Source organism: Artemia franciscana, chromosome 13, assembly GCF_032884065.1.
Source record: "Artemia franciscana chromosome 13, ASM3288406v1, whole genome shotgun sequence".
Classification (NCBI taxonomy): domain Eukaryota; kingdom Metazoa; phylum Arthropoda; class Branchiopoda; order Anostraca; family Artemiidae; genus Artemia; species Artemia franciscana.
In genome coordinates, this window is record NC_088875.1 from 24,810,914 (window position 1) to 24,838,046 (window position 27,133).

Here is a 27,133-nt window from a genome sequence, read left to right on the forward strand (position 1 = left end):
CCACCAAGTTTCATCCCGATCCCTCCACTCTAAGTGTTTTCCAAGTTTTAGGTTTTCCCCTCCCAACTCCCCCCCAATGTCAACAGATCTGTTCGGAATTTAAAATAAGAATTCTGAGACACGATATCCTTCTAAATATCAAATTTCATTGAGATCCGATCAACCGTTCGTAAGTTAAAAGTACCTCTTTTTTTCAAATTTTTCAGAATTACCCCCCTCCCCAACTACCCCAAAGAGAGCAAATTCGTTCCGGTTATGTCAATCATGTATCTAGGACTTGTACTTATTTTTCACACCAAGTTTCATCCCGATCCCTCCACTCTAAGTGTTTTCCAAGATTTTAGGTTTCCCCCTCCCAACCCCCCTCCCCAATGTCCAGATCCGGTCGGGATTTAAAATAACAGCTCTGAGACACGATATCCTGCCAAACATCAAATTTCATTAAGATCTGTTCAACCGTTCATAAGCTAAAAATACTTCTATTTTTCTATTTTTCCGAATTAACAGACCCCCCACTCCTCCCCCCCCCAGATGGTCAAATCTGGAAAACGACTATTTCTAATTTAATCTGGTCCAGTCCCTGATACGCCTGCCAAATTTCATCGTCCTAGCTTACCTTGAAGTGCCTAAAGTAGCAAAACCAGGACCGACAGACCGACAAGATTTGCGATTGCTATATGTCACTTGATTAATACCAAGTGCCATAAAAACCTTATATACCCGCAGGGCACAACACCTGTCCCTGGCCCTGGGGGTTTGTGTCGACCTCAGAGTTTTATGTTACTTAATCTTGAATTATTTTTTTTTAATTTTTTGGATAGTTTTAGGAGGAAAAGGGTGAGTGTATGGGGGAGGGGGATATGTTGGGGAGTCACTTTTAATTTTCAATAACTTTTAATTTTAGAAGGTCACAAGAACTTCGAATTTCCAAGTGAATGAGCTCTCCCTGAAGTTTGTTTGACCACCCCTTCCACGTGAAGTGTCTCGAGGAAATTTTTTAAATAATAAAATATTAGTCTTATGGGTCCAGGCTTGTTAGGGGGGGGGATACTTGTCATTGGATCACTATTGACTCTTAAAAAGGAACTAGAAGTTTCAATTTCCAATTACTTTAGTCCCATCCGAGATTTATACCACCACTTCTTCCATAAAAATCTCGGACCAGAAGGTTACAACCCTTCCCATGAGCTCTGGTGGGGCGGGGTATGCTGACTCAGGAGCTTTTATTATCCCATTGATGGATTATTTCAAACCAAATGGCTATCTCAAAATTTTGATCTGATGAATTTGGGCAAACAAGGGTGCAGAGGAGAGGGATAGATTCCCTCCGATCGCTTCTGACTCTTAAAAAGGTAACTAGAACTTTAATACCACCACTTACATGAAAACCTTAAATTATCCGGGTGCATAGCAAACGACACTTGCCCCCGAGCTCTAGGGGGTTGTGATGACCGCAGAGTTTTTGTTATTTGATCATTTAACTATTTTTAACTAAATGGCTGTCTCAAAATTTTGATTGAAGGTATTTGGTGAAAAGGGGCCTTGGGGAGAGCTTGTTGCCCTCTTATTGCTCGGCTCTTAAGAATGGCACTAGAACGTCCTACTTCCAATCGAATCAGCCCCCTCTGAAGTTTACTCTAACATCCCTTCTGTATGAAGTGCCTCTGGGGGAAAAAATATTGGAGCCTTATGGCCTTAGGGATTGGGGGAGGGCTAATTGCCATCGGATAAATTTCCAATTTTAAAAAGGGAACTAGAACTTTCAATTTCTAATCATTGGAGTCTGCTTCGAAGTTTATTTGACCACCTCTTCCATAAAAACCTTATATGCCCATCAGGTATAAGTTATAATCCTCCCTCCTGCCTCTGGGGGGGATGTGTTGACCCCAAAGTTTTGTCATCTGATCGTTAAACTATTTCAAACAAAATAGCTATCTTAAATTTTTGATCGGATGCTTTTGGTCAAAAGAGGATGTAAGGGGGAGTGAGGGGTAGATACCCTCCAATCACTTTTGACTCTAAAAAAGGCACAAGAATTTCTGATTTGCAATCAAATGAGCCTCCTCCGAACTTTTTATGACCAACCCTCCGAAAGAACCTATTTACTCACCGGTTTAATTTACAACACCTGCCCCAGAGTTCTGGGGGCTGTGTTATCCCTGGAGTTTTTGTTGTACGATCTTTGGTCTATATTGAACGAAATTGCTATATATAAAATTCGATCGGACGCACTTAGGAAGGAGGTTGTTGGGGGGGGGGGCTCAAATCATTTGAGTCCCCTCCGAAGTTTATACGAGCCCCTCTTCCATAAACACCCTATATGCCCCGAAGACACAAGTTACAACCCTTTCCCCGAGCTCTGGGGGTGGGAGCATTATGTTGACCCGGAATTTTTGCTATCGGATTGTTGACCTATTTCAAATAAACTATCAATCTCAAAATTTTGATCGTTTACATTTTGGGAAACGAGATTCTATTCATCATGCATTTAATATCAATTTTTAAACCATAGAACCTTAGGCTTAGAACCTTAGTGAGCAGGTTTCATGCCAACTATCGAAACCTAATCACTGGAATTTATGGAGAAAGAAACTCTATTTTGAAGATAGAAAATGGATGCAATAGTAATGAAACTGTCGAAGCTTTCCAGCGACAAGCGACCGCGTTGAGCCGGCTGTCGAAAATCGATTTTGTTTTAACACGATTAAAAGAAAGAAACATTACGAGGGATGAAAATGATGGTTTGTACTTACGAGTCAGAAAAAAGAACAGCAATCTAAAAAATGTATAAAAGTATGTTTTTAGAAATCAAATCACATTGCCTGAAAACTCTAAATATGGCTTAATCTCAAACACACAACGACCTGTCGGAGGCAAATTTGATAAATATCATTGACACATTTCATCGGCCATCATTTTTACAAACTTTTGAAATATCGTTAAAGTATTTGTTGTCTTCTAAACTACCAGGTTCCACTATTAAGCCATAAAATAGTAAATAGACATAAGGAATGAACTTAAGAGTATTTTTCTGTGTTTCTGAAGTGCTTGGACTACAGGGTTTAGCTTTTGACACAGGTAGAAACACAGATCTACACAAAATCAAGATTTGCTGCACTTTAATTATAAAAAGTCAAATCGCTAATCGCTTTTTTCACTTTCTAAAACCAATGTTACAACTTGGGTTTAGCCTGCCACGTCTTGGAAGCCCTATAGCTTGGCAAAATTTTCAAAATCTTTCTTTAAAGGATAAAATGGTAAAAAGTTGTCCTGTGGTGGCGCAGTGGATTTGACCTTAGCTTGGTAATACGGGACCCAGAGATCGAATCACGCTGCAGGAATGCACTGCAGGGCCGACGCAGGGACCATAGTAGTCAATAAGCGTCGTTAATTCTTAAATAAATAATAATAATAAATGGTAAAAAGTCCAATCACATCGGCCACATCGGCCAAAAAAAATTTATCATTCCTCTGATTGTAGCTATTAAAAGCTTCCTGAGCTCAGCCATACGGAAGGTTCGATATGCAACGTCTATATTTCAAATGACCTAATGACTTTACATAATCATGACGATGCAAAGAAGTTTAAAAGGCATTTATTTTTCTAAAAAGTTTCCTTATAATCACTTGACCATGTTTCCTAGAATAAAATAGAAATATAGGAAAATGGAAGTTATTGGCCCTCATTATAAACAGCCACTCTACCAAAAAAACAAAGTATATCTGAGTGAGTCAGCTTAGACGCTGCTAATAATTTAATTTTTCAGTCTCTGAGCATTGGCGGGCATTAGATACCGATTCTAAGATACAGTCTAAAAGCAGAAAGTTCTATTAGAAGAGATATCAAGGCTATTATAGTATGTCAATGATTCTAAGCATCTATTGAATCCATGGAAGAAAAATGGAAGGAGTTTGGAGTTAAAGGAGATCTGACTGGCATCAAAACTAAAACGGTTGGGATGATAAACGAGAGTTGACAGACCGTTTTAAGAAAGTTTGTTATTACCGTAAAAATCAAATATGTCCAGCATTAAAAGCTGAAAGAATTCTCGATTCTCCACTCTCAAGGCTAAAGTGCGACTTCAGCAGCAAGTATTACATTAGAAATCTGGAATTTTATTATAATTTTTCCAGAAGGCAAGATTGGATCCAGAAGATCCAATTTTTCCAGAAGGCAAGACTTTCAAAACTGCAAGTTTTGCAATTCGAGTGTTCTGAATGGCAATTGGTAAACAAAACTCTTCCTTCTACCAATTGCTTTTACTTGCTTTCTCAAGACCAGAATATAATTGACACTTTACTGAAAAGAATGCATTTTAAATGTTTTAACTTTTAACTATAGTAAATAGAAAATTATTAAGACTTTAACGAATTTATTGGAATTAATACATTTTTTGCAGTGAACTGCAAATTTCATTTACTTATTGAATGTACTTTGTGGTTTATTTCTGAATGATGAAATCTGCAAGCTTATTAAAGCAAAACAATATATTATAAAAATTAATTTTCAGTAAAAATCTTGATAATACCGGGATATTTTTGTTTTCCATTTTCAAGATTTTTCGGTTATTTCACTTTTTTCTTTATTTCTCCATGAAACTTGAAATTTTCATGTCTTTAATTTTTTTTAACAGTATGCAATTTTTTAGAGGTTACGGCCCTTGTTTATGCTTAAAATATTTGAATTTTCAACACCATATATAAACTACAATAGTATGTTGTTGTTGTTGTTTTATTGCTCCATTCTCATTAAAAGCTACTATTGGTTTGAATTCATATCATAAAGGTTGTGACAACACATTCAATGTTTAATCCTTGGGATTACAGTAACATAAACAAATTGTTGAACTATCCTTGGGATAGAGTTACGTAAATAAACCGTGGAAGTGGGTCATTTGCTACTTTCTGTGAAAAAAATATTGTACTCTTTTAGATTAGATTTAAGGTCTCTTCGAGATTCTAAAGAGCGATTTTAAAATTCTGATTTTGCTAGGACAAAGTTGGGCATTCGTTTCTCAAGCAGTAAAATTGGCAAAATAATTAAAACAACTTAGACTAACAGTCTTTCAAGAAGGCTATGTCCTACAAAATCTACTAAACTGTTTCAAACTTGATTGTATTTTCAATTGAATGAGGGTCCACTTTTCCCTTCAGTTCCCCAAAGTTACACCCCTGATGGGATAAAGTGAAGTAACCGGTTTTTATTGCCGATTTGGATTAGCCAAACTCACTTTTGTAGAAAGTTTCCGACGGAAAATAGATGATATACTACTGAACGAATCAGAGAATCTAAAGTTGGCTGCTAACAAAAATATATGTTTCCCATACTATACCTTCAAACTCTATTCATTCTTTAGATTGCTTCAAATTTTACAAAAAGTTTAATTAAAATAAGAAAAAAGTATATAAATAACACTATTATAGCAAAGAATCACAATCATTGAACTTCGTTACTATCTAAAGATTCAAACTTTTTCTCGACCATTTTTTGTACACTTTGTTCTATTCTTTTCAATGCCTCTTGAAACTCGATGGTTTTTAAAAGTTCTTTCGTCATCCGACGGGCCTCTTTTTCCTCTAAAGACATTTTTTCGTCGTTTGGGCTAATCTGTCGCTTTTCTAAATTTTCTTCGATACGCCTCCACGCCGCTTGGAACTCTTGACTTGTGCCTGTAGTCGTTAGTTCCCCCGGTTGAACAAACGATGGTTCTATATCTTCAGCATCTCGTTTTTTCCTTATTTCGTTAAAGGGTTCAATTAAAACTTGAGGGGTACCAACAGTTGCAGTTGAATAATGGGTGACTGTTTCCGTAATTATGTAAGTACTGAAGTCATTTATAGTGGACATGATTCTTTTGTTTCTAAACCAAATGGGTAGAACTTTTTGAATTGTTTCAGTTATTGTTTGTGGTCGTTCAATTATGACTACTGATGTTTTCACTTCCGGGAGTGACTTAGAGGTAGGAACTAGCTGCTCGGGAACAATGGCGCCTAGTCGCTGAGAAAACGATGACAGCAGTAACTGGTAAATCAGCGATTCAACTGTCGGAGACGTAGAACAATGAGAAAGGTCATTATTCTTCGTAGAGCTTGCTTCTAACGAAAAATCTGTAAAAGAACAAATCTTCCAATCAAAGAGTGTGAAAATTAGGCTCTTTAAAACTAAGCACGGAGTAAATATATTCCAAGCAGTAATTAAAAAAAGACCTTTTTTGAACATATATCCTCTTGATATATTTTGTCAAATTGAAGGCAAAAAAAGGTAACAAGTTTTTAAACATAATAAAACAGTTCGCGGTAACAAACTGTAAGTAGGGAGCGACCATCAGGTCGCTCCCTACTGTCAGGAAATCACACCATCAGGTTCAGCATATCAGAGAAAAATACTGTAGAAATTTCAAGCTCCTATCAGCGAAAATGCGATATTTTGTGTTTTTTTCCATGAAGAAAGATCATGGATGCGTGTTTATTTTTTTTCCAGGGGTAAGCTTATCAACCCAGCGGTCCTAGAATATCGAGAGAGACCTCATTCAAATGGAAAATTAAAAGTTGTAATGCCTTTTTTAAGTGACCAAACTTTTGCGGGCAACTAAGCCCCCTCCCACCCCTCTTTTCTTTAAGCTGTCCGATCGAAATTTTGAGATAGCCATTATGTTCAGCATAGTTTAAAGGCCAAATAACTATGCATTTGGATATATCTCAACCCTCCCCCCCCCCTCCACAGCCACGGGGGAAAGGTATTTAAGTTACAAAATTTGCCCAATGTTTACATATTATATTTGTTAGTAGGAAGTATGCATACATTTTTCTGGTGAGTGGTGAATTTTCTACTGGTGGGATTTCTTACGGGGATAATTTTCCATGGGGGGAGAAGTTCCCAGGGAGCAAATTTTTCAGCGTAAATTTTACAGTGGGAGTATTTGCCAGAATTCCTTTACGAAATTCTTATTATGTCGTGCTTTCTCTTTGCCGACTCAATTTGACGCACGGAGATGTTAAAGGTTGTTGTCCATGTAAATCTTCAGTAGGATTGATTTGTCTAGTGGATAAATCCGTGGAGAGGAGGGATATTTCAGTGGAGTTGTAGCCAGATTTTCTGGCATTACTTAAAAAGCGATCAGAAATTAAATAAAACAAAACAAGATTTTTTAACTGAAAGTAGGGAGCAACATTAAAACTTAAAACGAACAGAAATTATTAAGTATATGAGGGGAGTTGTTCTTCCTCAACACCTCGTTTTACGCTAAAGTTTGAATTCTATACAAATTCTTTAGGAGCGACTCCAGAAATACTATGTTCGTTTAATTAGAACAATAAGAAGTCTTTTTTTAATTATTAAAAAACTTTAGCGTAAAGACCGAGGTATTGAGGAAGAGCAACTCCCCTCATATACGTAATAATTTCTTTTCGTTTTAAGCTTTAATGCTACTCCTTAATTCCAGGTAAAAAAAAAACTTGTTTTTTTCATTTAATGACTGGATACCTTGATGAAAATGAAAAAGTGGTTTATCTATTTTTTGCTATTTCTTTTAGGTATTTGTGTTTTCTTATTTTTTTCATTTCCTTTCTTAGTTTTTTTTGGTATTCTTATTTGTTGCTTGATTGGCCTAAGAGATACCTCATCCTTTTTAATTGTTCTTCAGCACCTAAGACCTACCTATCAGTGACAATGTATAGCAATAAAAAACTATAATCGCAAATGCTTTAGTTTGGGTTTATGTATGATTAAATAATAGAAATCCAACTGAAAGTAAGGAGCAAAATTAAAACTTAAAACGAACAGATTCTGTAGATGAAGGGACTGCCCCTTCTTCAATCTGCCTGCTCCTTTCATCATTTTTATACAACTCTGACAAAGTCATGCTAGCCTTCCCTTGGTTTTACTCTGATTAGCTTGGCAAGTCTTTTCGTCGAGTGGGCCCGTTTCAAAAACGGGCCCCCTCTTTGCGCTAAAGTCTTACTGCTCTTTAAAAATACTTCTCATTCAAAATCAACAGTCCTTGTGTTTGAGTAGTGTTTCATAAGGAATCAAGACAAAAAGTAAAACTTTAAAAAAAAACTTTTTTTTATTTAATTTATGAGTGTTTTCAAGCCATACCAAGATATCCCATTCCCTCTCCTTGTTCATCATTTCTCTTTGAAAATTCCCCCGGAAACTTTCCTCCCTTTATAAAATTACCCCAAAAATTGGCGTAGATTTCACATGAACAATTAGTATATGTAAACAATAACGGCAGTTTATGCAATTTATAGTATTTCCCCATGGACTATGGAGGGTCATGTTATCACCAAAAGCATGGTTATTGGACTTTTCAACTATGATGAATTAAATGGCTATCTTTAAATTTTGACCGGATGTCCCTGGGGAAAAATAACCGTGGGAGGTAGGTTAGAAGCCCTCCAATATTTCTGGTCAATTAGAAAGGGCACTAGAACTTATTATTCCGTCGGCATAAGCTCTCTCTTCATCTTCTAGAGCCATTGGCTCAATATGATCACACCTGAAACAAAAAAAAATAAAAAAAAAATAAACACGCATCGGTGATCCTTCTTCTGCCAAAATATACGACATTCCACATTTTTGCAGATAGGACCTTGAAACCTCTACGGTATTTTTCTCTGATATACTGAACCTTCTGTTGATTTTCGTTGAGATTGCTTGACTTTTGGGGATTTTCCCTCTTTTTTAAAAATCACGCAAATTTCTTAGGCTCGTAGCTTTTGATGGGTAACATTAAATTTAATGAACTTTTTATATTTGCAATCGTCAAGAAAGTTAATTATTTTGATGCATCTAATGCTATTAAAATATCGGTTTTTAGATCTGGGCCGAGTCGATCCCTACTTATAGTTCGTTGCCACGGACTCTTTGTTACACTTTAAGCTTTTAGCACCATCTAAAGCTCAAACTCATTTTTAAACAAGAGTTTGAGCAAACTAATGAGAGTCTGAGTTTAATCAGAATCTGAGAAAACTTGCTACAAGCCAAAATTATGGAGTTTCCCACAATATATATATATACATATATATATATATATATATATATATATATATATATATATATATATATATATATATATATATATATATATATATATATATATATATATATATATATATATCTATATATATAAAAATAAGTTGTCTGTCTGTCTGTGGATCAGGTGACGTCATGTTTCTGTGTTGACTGACGTCATGAAATTAGTTGTCGTCATTTTTGCTTTGACGGTGACGTCATTAACGGTATTTAAGACATTTGTTCACGGAAAAATGTTTAATTGTAAAATGACTGAAGAACCTACAATGGCAACAGCCGAGGAAGCTGCTCAAAGAGTTTATGCCAAAAAACTTGCTGCTGATAGAGAAAGTAAGAAAAGAAAGCGTTCCGAGGAATCACAAGAACAGCAAGAAAACAGGCTTGCGGCTAAAGAACGCAAAACCGCGCAGTTAGATGAAAATCCACCTGGACAGCGAGAGTCAAAACATATCAAAACTGAAAATGATAGCGATGATGATTGGGTTTGGGATTTTGACTTGGATAAGGTCATCAATGCCTACCAGATTTAAGTTAAAAAAACAAAGGTTCGTCGATATGTACTTCGTAGTGACGCTGAAAAATAACGAAGAAAAAGAAAACTGAAAAAAGAAAAAAGGTAAAAAACTAAAAAAAAACTAAAAAGAAAAAACACTCAAAGAGAAATTACAGACCGGGACACAAATGACGACCGAGACAGAGGGAATATAAATGACGACTGGGACACAGGGACACAACTACAACGGGGACGCCGGGGGCACAGGCGGGATATATAAATGACGACCGGGACACAGGGATTGTTCAAATAGAAATTACAGACCGGGAGGAGTCAGTAAACCTGACAATCTATTTATATGCACAGACAATGGGACAGCGAAGAATGTTGTATATTCGCATGTTTTACGTAGTTAAAAACATATATTTATATCTATCTCTATTCACAGGTGGGACACAGGGACACAACTACAATGGCGCGTAACAAATATGGCGCGTAACGACTAACGCGCGCGGGGGGGCTTGGGGGGGGGGGCGCGAAGCGCCCCACCAACTAGGTGTTGGGGTGGCGCGAAGCACCACCCCAACAGCTAGTATATATATATATATATATATATATATATATATATATATATATATATATATATATATATATATATATATATATATATATATATATATATATATATATATATATATATATATATACTTTGAATGGTATTGCAGCACCTAAAGACGTCTAGAGAGATAAACCACATTTTATGTTTGACGATTGATCCAAGATACATTGTTTGTGCTTAAGCAAAAACGGTTGTATAATATGGCATAGGCTTAAAATGAAAACATAGTATTCACCTAATTGGAAGAAATTCACGTTATTATTCTGAGTAAATCTAGTTTATACAAGAAGTTGACCCATTCATCAAATTACCGACAACAAGTTTCTCAATTAATGGCCTCCAGGTTGAAGGACATAAATTTCCTTTAACCAGGAACAAGAATTATCCTGAAAGAGTGAAACATCTGCAACCCTTTTTCTTTGAAATATAAAATCTTGTATTTTGTCAAGACATTAGAGGACTCTTGGGAAAAATGGGTCTTCCGGAACATTTTTTTAGTTAGTGTGTATCTGTTATTGACAGCTAAAGCGAAGTTTGAAATGTGTACTTATTTTCCTGTGTCTCTGGGGTTACAAGATACAACACCAGGAGCGTAGTTACAGAGTTTTATTGGGGAGGGGGGGCAAGAGGGGTACAAGTCAAGTAGGTCCTATTCAAGCGGCAGTGAAGAAAAGTAACTATTAAACAAACACGCTACTTGGTGAATTTAAAAACATTGCAAAATACATTACAAACAATAAATACACATTAATCAATCACAAATACAAGCGTCGGAGCTTGGCTGTTACTAAATTTGTCTGCAATAAGCTGCGGTAGACGAACAAGCTTTCGGGTGAGCGAAGGTAAATGTTGTATACACTTGACTCAGCCAGATTCACCACTAATGATGAAGTACATATCCCGTCTCTGCTTTTCCCAACCCCCGCGTCCCGCACAGGAAGCTCATAAAATCATAAACCCACAAAAATAATGGGCGGCACAATAGCGCAAACATACAGGATAAGTCAAAGTATTATCACAGACTGTGTAACATATTGTGACATATTCTCCACAATTAAATAGCGACCTCATTTTAAATTTGAAAATATTCGAAAATTTAAAGTTAGAATCATTAATTTATCCATAGGGCATTGTTTGATAAAGAATATCCAGAAAATTAGAACAAATCTTGACATAATTGCGGCGGAAACTTTTAATTAATTAAAAATTGCAAGGGATGCCGTTTGAAACAGAAAATCGACTCCCAGAGTTTGAAAATTACTTCCCCTTTGAAGCTTTCTTAAAAAAAAACAAAATTTTTTTAGAATTATGCAAGAGTTTTTGGTATGCATTTCCGGAGGGGGTTGCACTGAATATCGTTTTTATATCTATAATTCCCTTCACAAGCAGAGCTCAGTCTCCTTGTGCTGCATGATAAATCAGATAACAGTTGAAAAAGAGAATGGGTTGGTCCCGATTTTACGTGCACACAAAATTTCTAAATTTTGAAAAAAGTATAATCATTTTGTTTAAATTCACTTTATTATATTCTCAGCAGACATTTTGTATAGCATGATGATGCAGGGATTAATGTCACACAAGTAGCGCTGGCGTCGTGTGAAATGCGACTAATAACAGTAACTCAGTTACTGTTCTTACTAATTACTTATTACTAATTCTCAGTACATTTATGGCAATTCTTTTTTTTGGAGCTGGTTTAAAGATATATTTGGAAAAAAAGAAAGTAATGAGAAGTCAGCATAGCATTGTACACAGAGGCTCTCCTACATTTGTGGGTTAATATGTGAATCTAAAACGAAAGGAATAGGGAAAATATTTTTCCAGGATATTAAAAGCGGGTCTAGGCCTCCCCCAAAGAATTTTTGTCGCGAAAAAATCCCTCTGAGAAATTCCCCCCTGGAAGATTCCCCCCACAGAAAATTTCCCTTATCTGAAAATTACCCCCATATTCCTCCCGCATAATTTTGAATGTTCTTTAGAAGGGAAATTGAAAGTTCTAACCAAGTCAGAGGCAGCACTGTAGCGTTGTCTAAATTAATGATCCATAATTGTTTAAAATATAGTCATTTTTTCTTACACAGAGGCACCTCATATAGATGGGGTGGTTATATAAAATTCGAAGGGGGCTCATTCGATTGCAAATTGAAAGTTCTAGTGCCCTTTTTAAGAGTCAAAAGAGATTGAACAAGAACATGCCAACTTACACCATTTTTTCTCCAAACACATCTGCTAAATTTTGGATAGCCATCTTGCACAAAATAGTCAAAAGGTCAAATAACCATATCTTTGGGTTTAAAAAGCCCCTTCCAACCCCCAGAGCAAGGGCTGTGAGCTAAGCAAATCTTCCATGAGTGAGGAGGGGGTGGTCCCCATAATATAAGGTATAATTTCTGTTTGCTTTATGTTTTAATGTTAGTCCTTACTTTAAGTTGAAGTCATTTTTTTAATTTAATTTCTGATTGTTTTTCAAATCATGTCCAGGCTTAATCAAAATATGATGTGGGCTACCAGCCCAATACACTCAATATTTCTTGCTGTTAAAATGTATGTACGAATAATTGTAAATTGGCCGGTAGCTTCCAAATTTTTCAGTTTTCTGCTTGAGAATTCCAACATTGGATTGTAAGTAAAGTTTTAGACAGGATGTGAATATTTAGTAAAATATTCGATAAATACTCATTTTTTTAAATAAGTTCTCAATAATGATTTTACTAAAGAAAAGTTCTTCGTGACTTGGTCTTCTACGTGGTTGAATCCATCAAAACCTCCAAAATAGTGTTCTCTGATGTTTTAGTACATTGTGTACATGTATTTAAATATATTTCCAGCATTTAGTAAAGGAAAAGAGGGTAATTACCATTTAAAGTCAGTGAAAACAAAGTTCCCGGTAGTACTTGTCACCCAACTGTCTCCCCAAAAATTTCCTGGCAAGGCTAATGATGCCCTGCCTCGTGTTTTCTGTGACGCCAGGCACGAAAATGCAATATTTATACTACTTGGATAAAAGATAGTGACAATGAGAGTGATACTACTACTTCCCCCCCCAGTACAAACAATAAAGGTATTGCAAGTTTTATTTAATTTATATATGCAGTTGTCTGTTGACCGCTCTTGATATAGAGCCAAAATATTTTTTAGATTTAAACAAATTTCACTGTCTTAGTTAAATTTCCTGTCCTTTTATTTGCTGTTCTTTCACCCATGATCATTCCTTGGCAAAAAATACACAACTCCAAATATTGTAGATGAGAGCTGAAAATCTCTGCAGTAGAACTCAGTGATTGTATTGTAGTTAGGGAGGGAAGTAGATGCCTCAAAGGGTGCATTTCGATGGCAAAACATCACTATTGCCATTGAGCCTTCAGATAAATAGAGAATTATTCAAGAGAGATAAATATTCAGGACTTTTCTCTGGGCGAGGGTACTATTCTCATTTTTTTTACAAAAAAACTTTAAAACCGCATTAAAAATATGTTTTTAGGCTATTTTATTGCATTTTTACAAGTTGGACAGACATTACGGAAGGGGGGTCGAATCCCTTAATCCCTCCCTCAAATCCGGCCTCGATAATCCCTCTGGATTTCCGAGACAATTTATTGTATACGCTGATTTTATGAAAGTAAAGAGTAACATTAAACCCCAAAATGAGCAGAATTTATTCTATGTAGGAGGGGAATGCTCCTTCCTCACACCCAACCTCTCTCTGATGGTAATAGAAACTTCGGAAGATATTCATTCGATCGCAAATTGAGAGTTCTAGTCCTTTCAAAATCAAAAGTGACTTGCGACCACCCAATCCCTCTCCTAAAACCAGTACATATCTGATCCTTTCTTACATTTGGAAAGTGATCGCATATCTAGGATCTTCCTTTGGTAATATTACACAATTGCAAAAATTTATAGACTAGACCTTTAAACTTCTACAGTAGGGTGTTCACTGAATGTTCTGTTGTTAGGGTGGAGGCAGATGTCTGGAAGACTGCAATTTGCTACCATGACATCGTAACTATCATTGAGCCTTCAGGTAAACAGAGAATTACTTCTAAGGAAGGGATGGGAGTGTGAGGGGGTGGTGTGAATAAAAATTGATGTTTAATATTTATTTTTTCTTTACGATTATTTCTGGTCTACGCTGTTATTATGAAAGTAAATAGTAACATTAAACACAAAAATTAGCAGGACTTACTTCATACAGAAGGGAGATGCCCCTTCCTCGTGCCCACCTTGCCTCATGGCCGTGGAAAATTCGGAGGATGCTCATTTAATCAGAAATTGAGAGTTCTAGTCCTTTTTTATGACACTTGGTATTAACCAAGTGACATATAGCAATCGCAAATTCTGTCGGTCTGTCTGTCGGTCTATCGGTCTGTCGGTCCCGGTTTTGCTACTTTAGGCACTTCCAGGTATGTTAGGACGATGAAATTTGACAGGCGTATCAGGGACCGGACCAGATTAAATTATAAATAGTCGTTTTTCCGATTTGACCATCTGGGGAGAGTGCGAGGCCTGTTAATTCGGACAAAATAGAAAAAATGAAGTATTTTTAACTTGCGAACGGTCGATCAGATCTTAATGAAATTTGATGTTAGGAAGGATATCGTGTTTCAGAGCTGTTATTTTAAGTCCCGACCGGATCTGGTAACATTGGGGGGAGTTAGGAGGGGGAAACCTAAAATCTTGGGAAACACTTAGAGTGGAGAGATCGGGATGAAACTTGGTGGGAAAAATAAGCACAAGTCCTAGATACATGATTGACATAACCGGAACGGATCCAACCTCTTTGGGGTATTTTGAGGGGGGGGGTTAATTCTGAAAAATTAGAAAAATGAGGTATTTTGAACTTACGAACGGGCGATCGGATCTCAATGAAATTCGATATTTAGAAGGATATTGTGTCTCAAAGCTCTTATTTAAAATCCCGACCAGATCTGGTGACATTGGGGGAGTTTGGGGGGAACCTAAAATCATAGAAAACACTTAGATTGGAGGGATCGGGATGAAACTTGGTGGGAAAAATACGCAGAAGTCTTAGATATGTGATTTACATAATTAGAACGGATCCGCTCTATTGGAGGGGGGTGTAATTCTGAAAAATTAGAAAAAATGACGTATTTTTAACATACGAAGGAGTGGTCAGATCTTCATAAAACTTCATATTTAGAAGGATCTCGTAAATCAGATCTCTTATTTTAAATCTCAAACGGATCCGGATCCACTTCACCCCCCCCCATGCCACCCTGCGTGCGTAAGCCGTTACGCGCCATATTAGTTACGCGCCATTGTAGTTGTGTCCCTGTGTCCCACATGTGAATATGTATATCTATATATATAAAAATAAGTTGTGGATGGATGTGTGGATGGATGTGTCAGGTGACGTCACCTGAAAAAACTGGATCAGGTGACGTCAAAACTGAAAAAACTAAAAAAAGGCAAAAACTACAAAAAAAACTAAAAACTAATAAAAAAAATAAAAAAGAAAAAACTAAAAAACTATAAAGCTAAAAAACTAAAAATAAAAAAAACTAAAAAAAAAACTAAAAACAATAAAAAAAAGGCAAAAACTAAAAAAAAAAACTAAAAACTAATAAAAAAAAAAAAAAAGCTAAAAAACTAAAAAAACTAAAAAAAGGCTAAAAAACTAAAAAACTAAAAAAATAAAAAAAAAAAAAAACTAAAAAAAAAGGAAAAAAACAAAAATAAAAAAGAAAATAAAGGTAAAAACAAAAAAAACTAAAAAAAATAAAAAGAAAAAAAGGAAAAAACTAATAAATGACGACACTCAAAGAGAAAAAAAAGGCAAAAACTACAAAAAAAACTAAAAACTAATAAAAAAAATAAAAAAGCTAAAAAACTAAAAAAACTAAAAAAAAGGCAAAAACTACAAAAAAAACTAAAAACTAATAAAAAAGCTAAAAAACTAAAAAAACTAAAAAAAAGGCAAAAACTACAAAAAAACTAAAAACTAATAAAAAAAATAAAAAAGCTAAAAAACTAAAAAAACTAAAAAAACTAAAAAAAGGTAAAAAACTAAAAAAACTAAAAACTAAAAAAAACTAAAAAAGGTAAAAACTAAAAGAACTAAAAAAGAAAAAAATAAATGACGACACTCAAAGAGAAAGCGACCAGGACAAAAGGAATGTTCGATTAGCAATCAACAAAGCACCGGGACACAGGGAGTATAAATGACGACCAGGACACAAGTAAAAAAAAAAATTAACAAAACTAAAAAGAAGGTAAAAACTACAAAAAAACTAAAAAGAAAAAAAAACTAAAAACTAATAAAAAAACTAAAAAATCTAAAAATCTAAATAAACTAAAAAAGAAAAAAAAGGAAAAAAATAAAGGAGAAAAACAAAACTAAAAAACGAATGTATATACAGACCGGTACACCGGGATACAAATGACGACCGGGACACAGGGAATATAAATGACGACCGGGACACAGGGACACAACTACAACGGGGACACCGGACACAGGGACACAACTACAACGGGGACACAGGGGGAAACAGGGGGATGTAAATGACGACCGGGACACCGGGACAGGGAATGGTCGATTAGCAATCACCATCAACAAAGCTCAAGGGCAATCATTAGAATCATGAGGTATAGATCTGAATACAGATTGTTTTCCCATGGACCATTATATGTTGCATGTTCAAGAGTCGGTAAACATGACAATCTATTTATATGCAAAGACAATGGGACAGCAAAGAATGTTGTATATTCGCAAGTTTTACGTAGTTAAAACCATATATATATATCTATCTATATTCACAGGTGGGACATAGGGACACAACTACAATGGCGCGTAACTATTATGGCGCGTAACGACTTACGCGCGCGGGGGGGCTTGGGGGGGGCGCGAAGCGCCCCCACCAACTAGGTGTTGGGGTGGCGCGAAGCGCCACCCCAACAGCTAGTATATATATATATATATATATATATATATATATATATATATATATATATATATATATATATATATATATATATATATATATATATATATGTTTTTAACTACGTAAAACTTGCGAATATACAATATTCTTCGCTGTCCCATTGTCTGTGCATATAAATAGACTGTCAGGTTTACCGACTCTGCAACATATAATTGTCCATGGGAAAACAATCCGTATTCAGATCTATACCGCATTTTTCTAATGATTGCCCTTGGGCTTTGTTGATGGTAATTGCTAATCGAATATTCCCTGTGTCCTCGTCGTCATTTACATATCCCCCATGTGCCCTTCCGGCGTCCCGTTGTAGTTGTATCCCTGTGTCCCGGTCGTCATTTATATCCCTGTGTCCCGGTCGTCATTTGTGTCCCGGTGTCTCGGACTGTAATTTCTCTTTTAATGTCCCGGTCGTCATTTATATTCCTTGTGTCCCGGTGTCCCGGTCTATAACATACGACAATAGATCAATTGTGTTGTAACTTTGTTCACGATCCCATTCTACACATGTAGAAATAGAAGCAGTACGATTAGGTGAAGGCATTCCCAAATGCTTGAGAAGTTTGTTTGCAATAGATAAGCACGAATCTTCAATTATAAGTAAAGTGCAGTTATAAATTTCTGTTGTAAAGTCCAAGGTCATATCTGACCTTTCTAGCCGTATTCAGTGGAGTATATTCTCGGCCATTTGCGATTTGTATTTCTCCCATAACTCTGTAGGAGATGAAGGAGAGCAACTTTTGCCGGAAGACATGGGCCGTAATGTCATGTCTATGAACCGGCGATTGTCCAGGATGTAAAAGCTGTTGTATCAAATCCCAAGATGGATTATATATAAATGTAATAAATGACGAATCATTAATCTATAGGCATAATATGTCATTGCACTGCATTTCTTATCCATTTCTTTGTTAGTGGCTGGATTTATCAATTTAATATTAAAGTGATAGCCGTCGGCTCCATCCCAAAAAATGATGGGATATTGTAGGGCATCGTAGCATCGATGAGTTTCATAAAAACTTCTCTTTGAAACGCCTTCTTATATACTTATAATGACGTCATATACAAAGCCTTTGACGTCATATACAAATCACCGATCATAACGATTGCCACTTCGTTGATAGTCGCGTATCAGTAGGCATCAATTCGATTGCTGTTTTGAAAAGAAGCACTAAATTTAAGGCATTAGCTCTTTGAGCAGCTTCCTCAGCTGTTTCTTCTGCCATTGTAGGTTCTTCTGTTATTTTAAGATCTATATTAAAAATTTCTCTTTGAAAGGCCTTCTTATATACTTATAATGACGTCATATACAAAGCCTTTGACGCCGTAACAAACATGACGTCAGTCGACAAACAACTTCATGACGGCATAATGCTCAATCCTTATAATGACGTCAGTCGACAAACATGACGTCTGTCGACACACAAACATGACGTCAGTCGCCACACAAACAACTTATTTATCTATATATATAAAAATAAGTTGTTTGTATGTGGGTCTGTCGAGTGACGTCATGTCATCATGTCGTCATGAAGTTAGTTGTCGTCATGTTTGTTATGACGATGACGTCATTAAAAGTATTTAAGAAAATCGTTCAAAGACAAATTTTAAATTGCAAGAAGATCGTGGACGGAAAATTGTTTAATTGTAAAATGATTGAAGAACCTACAATGGCAACAGCCGAGGAAGCTGCTTAAAGAGTCCATTCCAAAAAACTTGCAGCTGATAGAGAAAGTAAGAAAAGAAAGCGTGCCGAGGAATCACAAGAACAGCAAGAAAACAGGCTTGCGGCTAAAGAACGCAAAACCGCGCAGTAGGACACAGGTATTTAAGAATATCGTTAAAAGACAAATTCTTAATAGTAAGAAGATCGTTGAAAGAGAAATTTCTAATTGTAAAATGACTGAAGAACCTACAATGGCAACACCCGAGGAAGCTGCTCAAAACAAATGTATTCAAGCCGAAGTAGCTGAGTTGGTAAAGCGCTATGTTTCAGGTTCTAGGTCCGAGAGGCTCCAGGTTTGAACTTTGGCTTTAGCATCAATACAAAAGAAGAAAAAAACTAAAAAAGGTAAAAACTACAAAAAAAAACTAAAAAGAAAATACTAAAAAAAACTAAAAAAGCTAAAAAACTAAAAAAAAACAAAAAAAGGTAAAAAACTAAAAAAGAAATAAAACTAAAAAAAAAACTAAAAAAAGGTAAAAACTACAAAAAAACTAAAAAAAAAAAAACTAAAAACTAATAAAAAAAACTAAAAAAAACTAAAAACTGAAAAAGAAAAAAAAAACTAAAAAAAGGAAAAAAAATGAAAAATAAAGGAGAAAAAGAAAACTAAAAGCCGGGACACAGGGAATATAAATGACGACCTCAAAGGTCGTCATTGTCTAAACCTTTGTCTAAACCTGATTGTCTAAACCTGACAATCTATTTATATGCACAGACAATGGGACAGCGAAGAATGTTGTATATTCGCAAGTTTTACGTAGTTAAAAACATATATATATATATATATATATATATATATATATATATATATATATATATATATATATATATATATATATATATATATATATATATATATATATCTATAACGAAAAGAGAAATCTTTTCTCTTTTATCTATATTCACAGGTGGGACACAGGGACACAACTACAATGGCGCGTAACTAATATGGCGCGTAACGACTTACTCGCGGGGGGGGGGGGGCTGGGGGGTTGCGCCACCCCAACAGCTAGTATATATATATATAGATCTCTAGTGGATCCAGCGTCATTGGGGGAAGGGCAGTTGGGGGGACCGGAAATCTTAGAAAATACTTAAAGCGGAGAGATCAGGATGAAACTGGATAGGAAGAATAAAAGCCTGTCTAAGATACGTGACTGACATAACCCGTACCGGATCTGCTCTCTTTGGTGGAGTTGGGGGGGGGGGGGGTAATTTGGAAAAATGAAGTATTTGTAACTTATGAAACGGTGACCAGATCTTAATGAAATTTGATATTTAGAAGGATCTTGTGCTTTAAAGCTCTAATTTTAAATTCCGACCAGATCCTGTGACACTGGGGGGAGTTGGAGGGGGAAACCGGAATTCTTGGAAAACGTGAAAATTGGGGTATTTTTATCTTACGAATAGGTGATTGGATCTTAATGAATTTTGATATTTAGAAGGAATCCATGTCAGAGCTCTTATTTCAAATCCTGACCAGATCTTTTGACATTGGGGGGAATTGGAGGGGGAAATCATGGAAAACACTTGGAGTGGAGGAATCGGGATGAAGCTTGGTGGATAGAATAGGCAAACGTCCTTGATATGTGATTGACGTAACCGTACTGGATTCACTCTTTTTGGGGGAGTTGGGGGGAGGGGTTCAGTGATTTGGCGAGTTTGGTGCTTCTGGACGTGCTAGGACGATGAAAATTGGTAGGCGTGTCAGGGAGCTGCACAAATTGACTTGATAAAGTCGTTTTGCCAGATTCGACCATCTGGGGGGCTAAAGGGAGAGGAAAAATTAGAAAAAATGCGGTATTTATAACTTACGAGTGGGTGATCGGATCTTAATGAATTTTTATATTTAGAAGGACATCGTGACTCATAACTCTTATTTTAAATCCTGACCGACATTAAGCCTCTGATTTTCCTTTTAAATCAATATATTAATTCTTAGAATTTTGTTAGAGCTCATACCATATGAGCTCTTCTTGCCTCGTCACAAGTGCCATATGAGCTCTTAGCTCTTGTTATAAGTCGAAAATGATTGGAGACCAGCCAGCAGTCATGCTAAACTGTTTTTGTTATCTGGTCCTTTTTTTACCCCTTAGGACATCTGATCGACATTTTGTGGCATCTATTTTCTACTTTCTCTTTGGCTACTCAATTTTGAGCGTTGGGAAATTTCCCGGGAGAAGAGGATAGAATTTTCCACGGGGAGAATTTTTCATGGGGTTTTTCGCAGGAAAACATCAGATCCCATTGAAAATATGGAGGGCCACTACCAAGGAAGATGGAATATAAACCTGATGATATATTATTGCTCGACTTTAAAACGGAATGTTCCAAATACATCCAAAAATATCACGGAAAAAAATGTTTCCAAATTTTTAGTGATTAGTCGGTCTAATTGATGCCTTTTTTCTGTTTCTTTATTTATGATAAATAGTTATTTTTTATAGCTGTGTAATATGTAAAATCTCATTTTTGCTTAATTCATGGCTTTCATAATGTAATAACTCACAAAGATGCTATATTTTAAAGAATCGAGTTGCTTGACAAAAACTAATGATAAAATTAACTCAAATCATGAGATCCATATTAAATTACCTCCAAATGCAACTACTACTGCTACTAACAACTCACTGCAACACCGAGCCGTCTTAGGCCAAAACAGCTACGCGCGCTACTCGTCCATCCTTCTTTACACCTTCCCCAGAAGTTCCAGTTTCCCTTAAATCTTTCCTTACGACATCCTCCGACCCCAGTCAAGGATGGCATGCGTTTTTTGGCCCCGCACGGTTGACCGACAAGGACAAGCTATGGTAACCTGTCATACCTCATCAGCAGATCGTGTCAGCAGAATCGCCGTTTTAGTCATAAAAAATGGGATAGAATCTCACTTTCCGTAGAGCCTACTGTTTGAGATACAGTCACTAAGCTGGGTACCCAACGTACTGGGTACGGTGAGTCCGCAGACAATATCTCTGGAAAATATCTAGCAAATCTTCTTCCGTTTTTTGTAGCGCCCATGATTCAGAATCATACTGAACCACTGTCATCACTCTAGCTTCCAAATTTCTAACCTTGGTTTGCCGACTTATCTTCCTATTCTTCCAAACTTGTTTCAAATGAGAGAAAACGCCCGGGGCCTTGACTATTCTACTTTTAACATCTTCATTGCACCCAGTGTCCTTACTAATAATACTACCAAGGTAAGTGAAGCTGTCCACTTGATCAACCTTCTTGTTACCCAACACTACCTCTTCACCTTTAATTAATTTTAAAAAAAAGTTTTTTCGAGGGCAGTAAAGAACGAAGTTGAAACTTAAAACTAACATATATTACTTCCTAGCCTATCTAACATATATCAATAAAACTAGTGCAAATAAATCAACTGGTGAGCTTGAAATCTCTACATTAGCGTTCTTGGATACACTGAATGTGATATGGTGATTTTCAGATTCTATGATATTAAGGAGTCCCTCTTTTTCGAAAATCAGACAAATTTTCTCAGGCTTGTAACCTTTGATGGGTAAAACAAAACTCAGTGAAAGTTGTATATTCGAAATCAGCATAAGAATCTGATTCTTTAGATATATCTATTGGTGTCAAGGTTCTGTTTTCTTAGACTTTTGCTTACTATTGCGCCGGGTCGCTCCTTACTTACAGTTTGTTGCCACGAACTGTATGAAAAGGCATTTAGTAAATAAAACACTTGCAATGGTCCATTAACTACATTTAATGCAACCATAAATGGTATCAGTAAAACGCCATAACACTATTAAAATGTTCGGAGGGTTAAGGAGGGGGTATACCTCCTCCAGCGGCGCAGCTACAGTATTTTTATTGGGGGACAAGAGGGGGAGCTGTTGAAGTAGGTGCCATTCAAGCGGTAGTGATGGAAAATAACTATTTAACAAACACGTTACTTGGGGAATTTAAAAACATTATGCATTACAAACAATATATACAGCACACTATACAATACAATTATAAACAATACCTTACAAATGATAAAAACAAATTAAATAGTCATAAATATAAGTGCTAGTACTTGAATTTTTACGAAAATCGTCAGTAATGAGCTGCAGTAGACATCGGTAGTATAGCGTGAACAAGCTTTTGGTTAGGCGAAAATGAATGGTGTATACACTCGGCTTTTTTCAGCCACAATCACCACTAATGCTACAGTACACATTCTCCCTCCACTTCCCCCAACCCCCACATCCTGTACAGGATGCTCAATCGCACAATTGAACCAAGCTCTATTCTAATAGGCCGGGTATTGCGCTTTTTCTTTGCTCGTAATTTTGAATGGATTTTAACGCGATTGGATTTGATTTGTTGTACTAAACTTTTAATGAACGTGATTTATTGAAATGTTATTTATAATTTTATTAAATTGATTTGTTTGTGCGTTCGCCAATTTATGTTAACCAACAGCATTAATATCAACGGCCACATAAAGCCAAAATAAAGATCATAGGTAGCGCTGACTAAGTAGAGATACAGGACAAGTCAAAGTATTACACTCGGATTGTTCAAGATTAGGTAGAGAGAGAGACATATTCCCAACATTTGAAATTGGAAAGTATTTAAAAAAAAGTCAAAGTTAAAGTTAAAATTATTAACTTATTCATTGGGCATTTTTTGACAAGGAACATACAGAAAATCTGAACAATTCTTGGCATCATTGCGGCATAAACCTTGAATTAATTAAAAATTTCCAGGAATGCCAATTGGAAGGGAAAATTGACTCCTAGAGTTTGAAAGTTACCTTCCCCTTTTTATCTTTGTTTAGAAAAACGAATTCTACAAAAATTACGCCAAAGTTTTTCTTTTGTAAATCAGGGTATGGAAGGGTGTAGCCTATACATTTCCAGACGGGGTTACATTGAACATCGTTTTTATGTCTATAATGTTTTTCACAAGCAAAGCTCCGTCACCTAGTTTTGCATGATAAAACTGATAACAATGGAAAATTAGAATGGGTTGGTGCCGCTTATATATGCACACGAAATTTCTAAATTGTGAGAAAAATATACGTATTTTGTTTAACTTCACTATATTCTATTCTCAGCAGATATTTTGTACAGCATACTGATGCAGAGATAAATGTTCCACAAGTAGCTCTGGAGCTTTATCAAATGCGACTAATTTTAGTCACAATTCTTAGCACATCTATGTCAATTCCTTTTTTAGACCGGGTTAAGAAAAATACTTAGAAAAGCGAAAACAGCGAGAAGTCAGCTTAGTATTTTACCTAGAGGCAGTCTTACATTTATGGGATAGTATGTGAGTCCAAAAACGTAAAGAATAGGACATTATCAGCGCTTATTATGCGTTTCAGTTACAAATAAGAGAATTGGAGTTTCAATTAAATACTGGAAATAAAAATTAAAACAATTAAATGATTCTGGAGCGGATCCCCCCCTACCAAATTACATGATCAAACTACAACCAATTTGACCCATCTAGTTATACTACGAATATCATTGTAAAAAGGCCCAAGTCTTATTTTCTTTCTCAATATTTTTTTTTCATTCAAGAAATTATATTCACTTTATATCTACTTTCTTATTCTTCAATAATTCGATTGCTTCCTATTTTCAGATGTAGAGAGTGTATTCATTTCAACTTTTGAAAGTTTTAAAACAAGGGAATCGAATCTTGAACTATTAAATTTTAGGAAGTAAAAGCACCTTAAATATCAGGAGAAAAATTGACCTAAGCAAATGTGGCAAAACCGGAAACATAGAATATTCTTCAATTTTGCAATTAACTAGGCTTACATTTTTACTTGATGATAAGGTTTCAATGGCAGTTTATTTGTAAAAATATCGATGTGGAACATATTATAAAGCATAATGGACCCCTATTTTTCCCATTTTCCTTCTGTTAAAAACGATCATGGATTAATAAAAAAAAAAAAAATATCTGCTCAAATTTAAGAGCGAATTTGACACTTAAAAAGAGAAACAGTTTTAAAGCTACTAAATAAATTTTTTCCAAATTATTGGGGGACAGCTGCCCCTTTCCTGCCCCCCACAACGACGCCACTGCCCCATCGCATACGAAACTATACTATTCATATTAAGTTTTAATAATGCTCTTTACTGTCTGTAAACATGTTTTTTTCTATCAATTTTAATAACACTAGCCACAAGCCCCCGGAGGATGCTTGTCTGTGATGAAAAGATTACATTACTTACACAGCACATAATGTCACCAGCAGGGGCGTTGTTTGGAGGGGCGCAAGGGAGGCAGTTACCCCCCAATAGTGTGGGAAAAATTACTATATATGCCATGCCCCTTGACTATCCGGATATTGAGCCCGCTTGCTCCCTCCTAATAAAAATGCTAGAGATTAGCCCCTGATCACCAGGGATGTGCATAGGATTTTTCGGGAGGGAGAGGTCGATTATAAAAACTAATGTTTATATGATCATTTAAATAAGATGTAACCCAGATATTTTCGAAAGAGCGGTGAGGGAGTGACCCCTATGTCCCTGAGTACGTCCCGAGTGTCGCCTTGGGGCTTGTTAACATCGTATTAACATGTAAGTTTATATTAGCATCTAAATTGGGCGACATGTTAAAGCAGATAATACGACAAAATTTACCTACTTTGGTGTTTTTTCTTTAAATTTGTAATAGAATTTTAACAAATTGACAAGTAAGGAGGAATGTATTGTCGTTGTGGATGGGGAAGTGTGTCATAAAAGGTACAAAGAGCCAACTTAAATGAAAATTGTAGGAAATTACCATCAAAATGTAAAAATATAGAGACCCCAGACAAAAGGCATGGGTCTATGGTACTCCCGCTGCGCACAGGCTAGAAATCCGGATCAGACTGATTAATGCTGTCTTTTAAAGATGAAGTGTGCTGATAACGATTAAAGTAGCTAAAAATGAAATAATATTTTAATGAGTTGTTGAAAAAGGAAGACACTCCACAAAACCGCAAACTAGTCTTGCTGAAACTAGTCTTTATTTCGTGATTATTTTTTTCTTTGTAGATATTTGAAATATGGACTAAAAATTCACATAAGTTTAGTCATTAGAATGGCAGGAGTAATGAGAGTGATAGGTCAACAAAAGTGGGTTACTTACTCTGTACTTTTTTTGTGTTGTGTATGAAAAGGTAAGAAAAATAAGTTTTTTTAACAATTGAGATCACAGTAGTTTTTTTTAGTGACCGCAAAACCGACTGCCAACATAAAAGCCTAAACTTGGAAACCTGGAATTAAGGAAAGCGTACATTTGTCGGTAGTGTAGTCAATTGGATGAAGGGAAAATACTTACAATATTTATTGCCCTCCCTCCCTGGAATTAAACAAAAATAAAAATAGTATTTTCTGATATTTTCACTGAAAAACTGAAAGAATGACGAAGTACCCCCCTCTAGATCTTAAAAGTAGATTTTTCACCCACCCCCCCTAAATTTCCATGAATTGACACCATTGGCTGCGGCACATCTACAAGCAAGCTTTTGGCAAGTATGATATTCACTTTCTTCAGTTATTTATTATTCGGAAATACTCATATTATTCTACCTTCATTAAGTTGAGCCGAAACGACTGTTAAGTATATCAAGGTCCCAAAGACTAACACCACCATCTTCACTATGAGATTGTCACAAGCTATTGATAGACTAATGTCACGGAAGCTTCTTTTAACTGATCACGAATCAATTGGTTCTGCCTTTGCATAAAGCCAGAGTTGCCGTAAATCCATAAAATAGTGACGACCGTCTACCGTTATTTAAAACAAGTTTTTCTTGAATTCGGTAAAATCGGGTCAGTGTTTATTTTTTCTTCGTTCGTCGGTTTTTATATATATATTTAATATTAATTAGGATTTTTAGGCATGCAAGGTAGCATGGTATGAGTCAAACTTCCTTTAATTGGAAGCTCTTCAAAAGAGAAGATAAAGAATCTGATGTAATACTAAAATAAAAACAAAGGCGACACGAATGCTTTTCTGGATAGTAATGATAATATTGAATTGGGGGGGGGGGGGAAGCTGGAAGTTGTGCCATCTAAAATATTACGTTGTTAAGACACCTGTTGTTCATTGCTACACCAACTTAATACTACGGCTAGGTATATATGCTTTATGAGCCTTTAGTAGGGACAGGAAATGGACCGAGGCATCCGCACTTCTGTATTTTATGAAAGATACCTCTTTATTTATTTATTTGTTGTTGAAAAAAAGCCTTTTTTGTATTTCACTGAAAAATTGAAAATAACTATAAATTTCTCAAGAGTCAATTTCGAAATATACATTACCCCCTCCCCCATTCATTTTCGCG

General features: G+C 35.9%; 2 protein-coding genes and 1 long non-coding RNA gene across 4 annotated transcripts in view; 1 reads left to right on the top strand and 2 right to left on the bottom strand.

Moving 5' to 3' along the window:
• Positions 1-27,133, top strand: part of LOC136034702 (uncharacterized) — a 177,890-nt gene that overhangs the window by 116,759 nt on the left and 33,998 nt on the right. The window lies entirely within an intron of this gene.
• Positions 1-27,133, bottom strand: part of LOC136034705 (uncharacterized) — a 115,779-nt gene that overhangs the window by 21,419 nt on the left and 67,227 nt on the right. The gene's annotated exons all lie outside the window — the stretch shown is intronic.
• Positions 5,363-26,540, bottom strand: LOC136034701 (uncharacterized). Its single transcript, XM_065716035.1, has 2 exons — positions 26,376-26,540; positions 5,363-6,108 (listed from the first exon to the last, which is right to left on the bottom strand). The coding sequence occupies exons 1-2, from the start codon at positions 26,437-26,439 to the stop codon at positions 5,438-5,440; spliced, it is 735 nt and encodes a 244-aa protein (XP_065572107.1). The 5' UTR covers positions 26,440-26,540; the 3' UTR covers positions 5,363-5,437.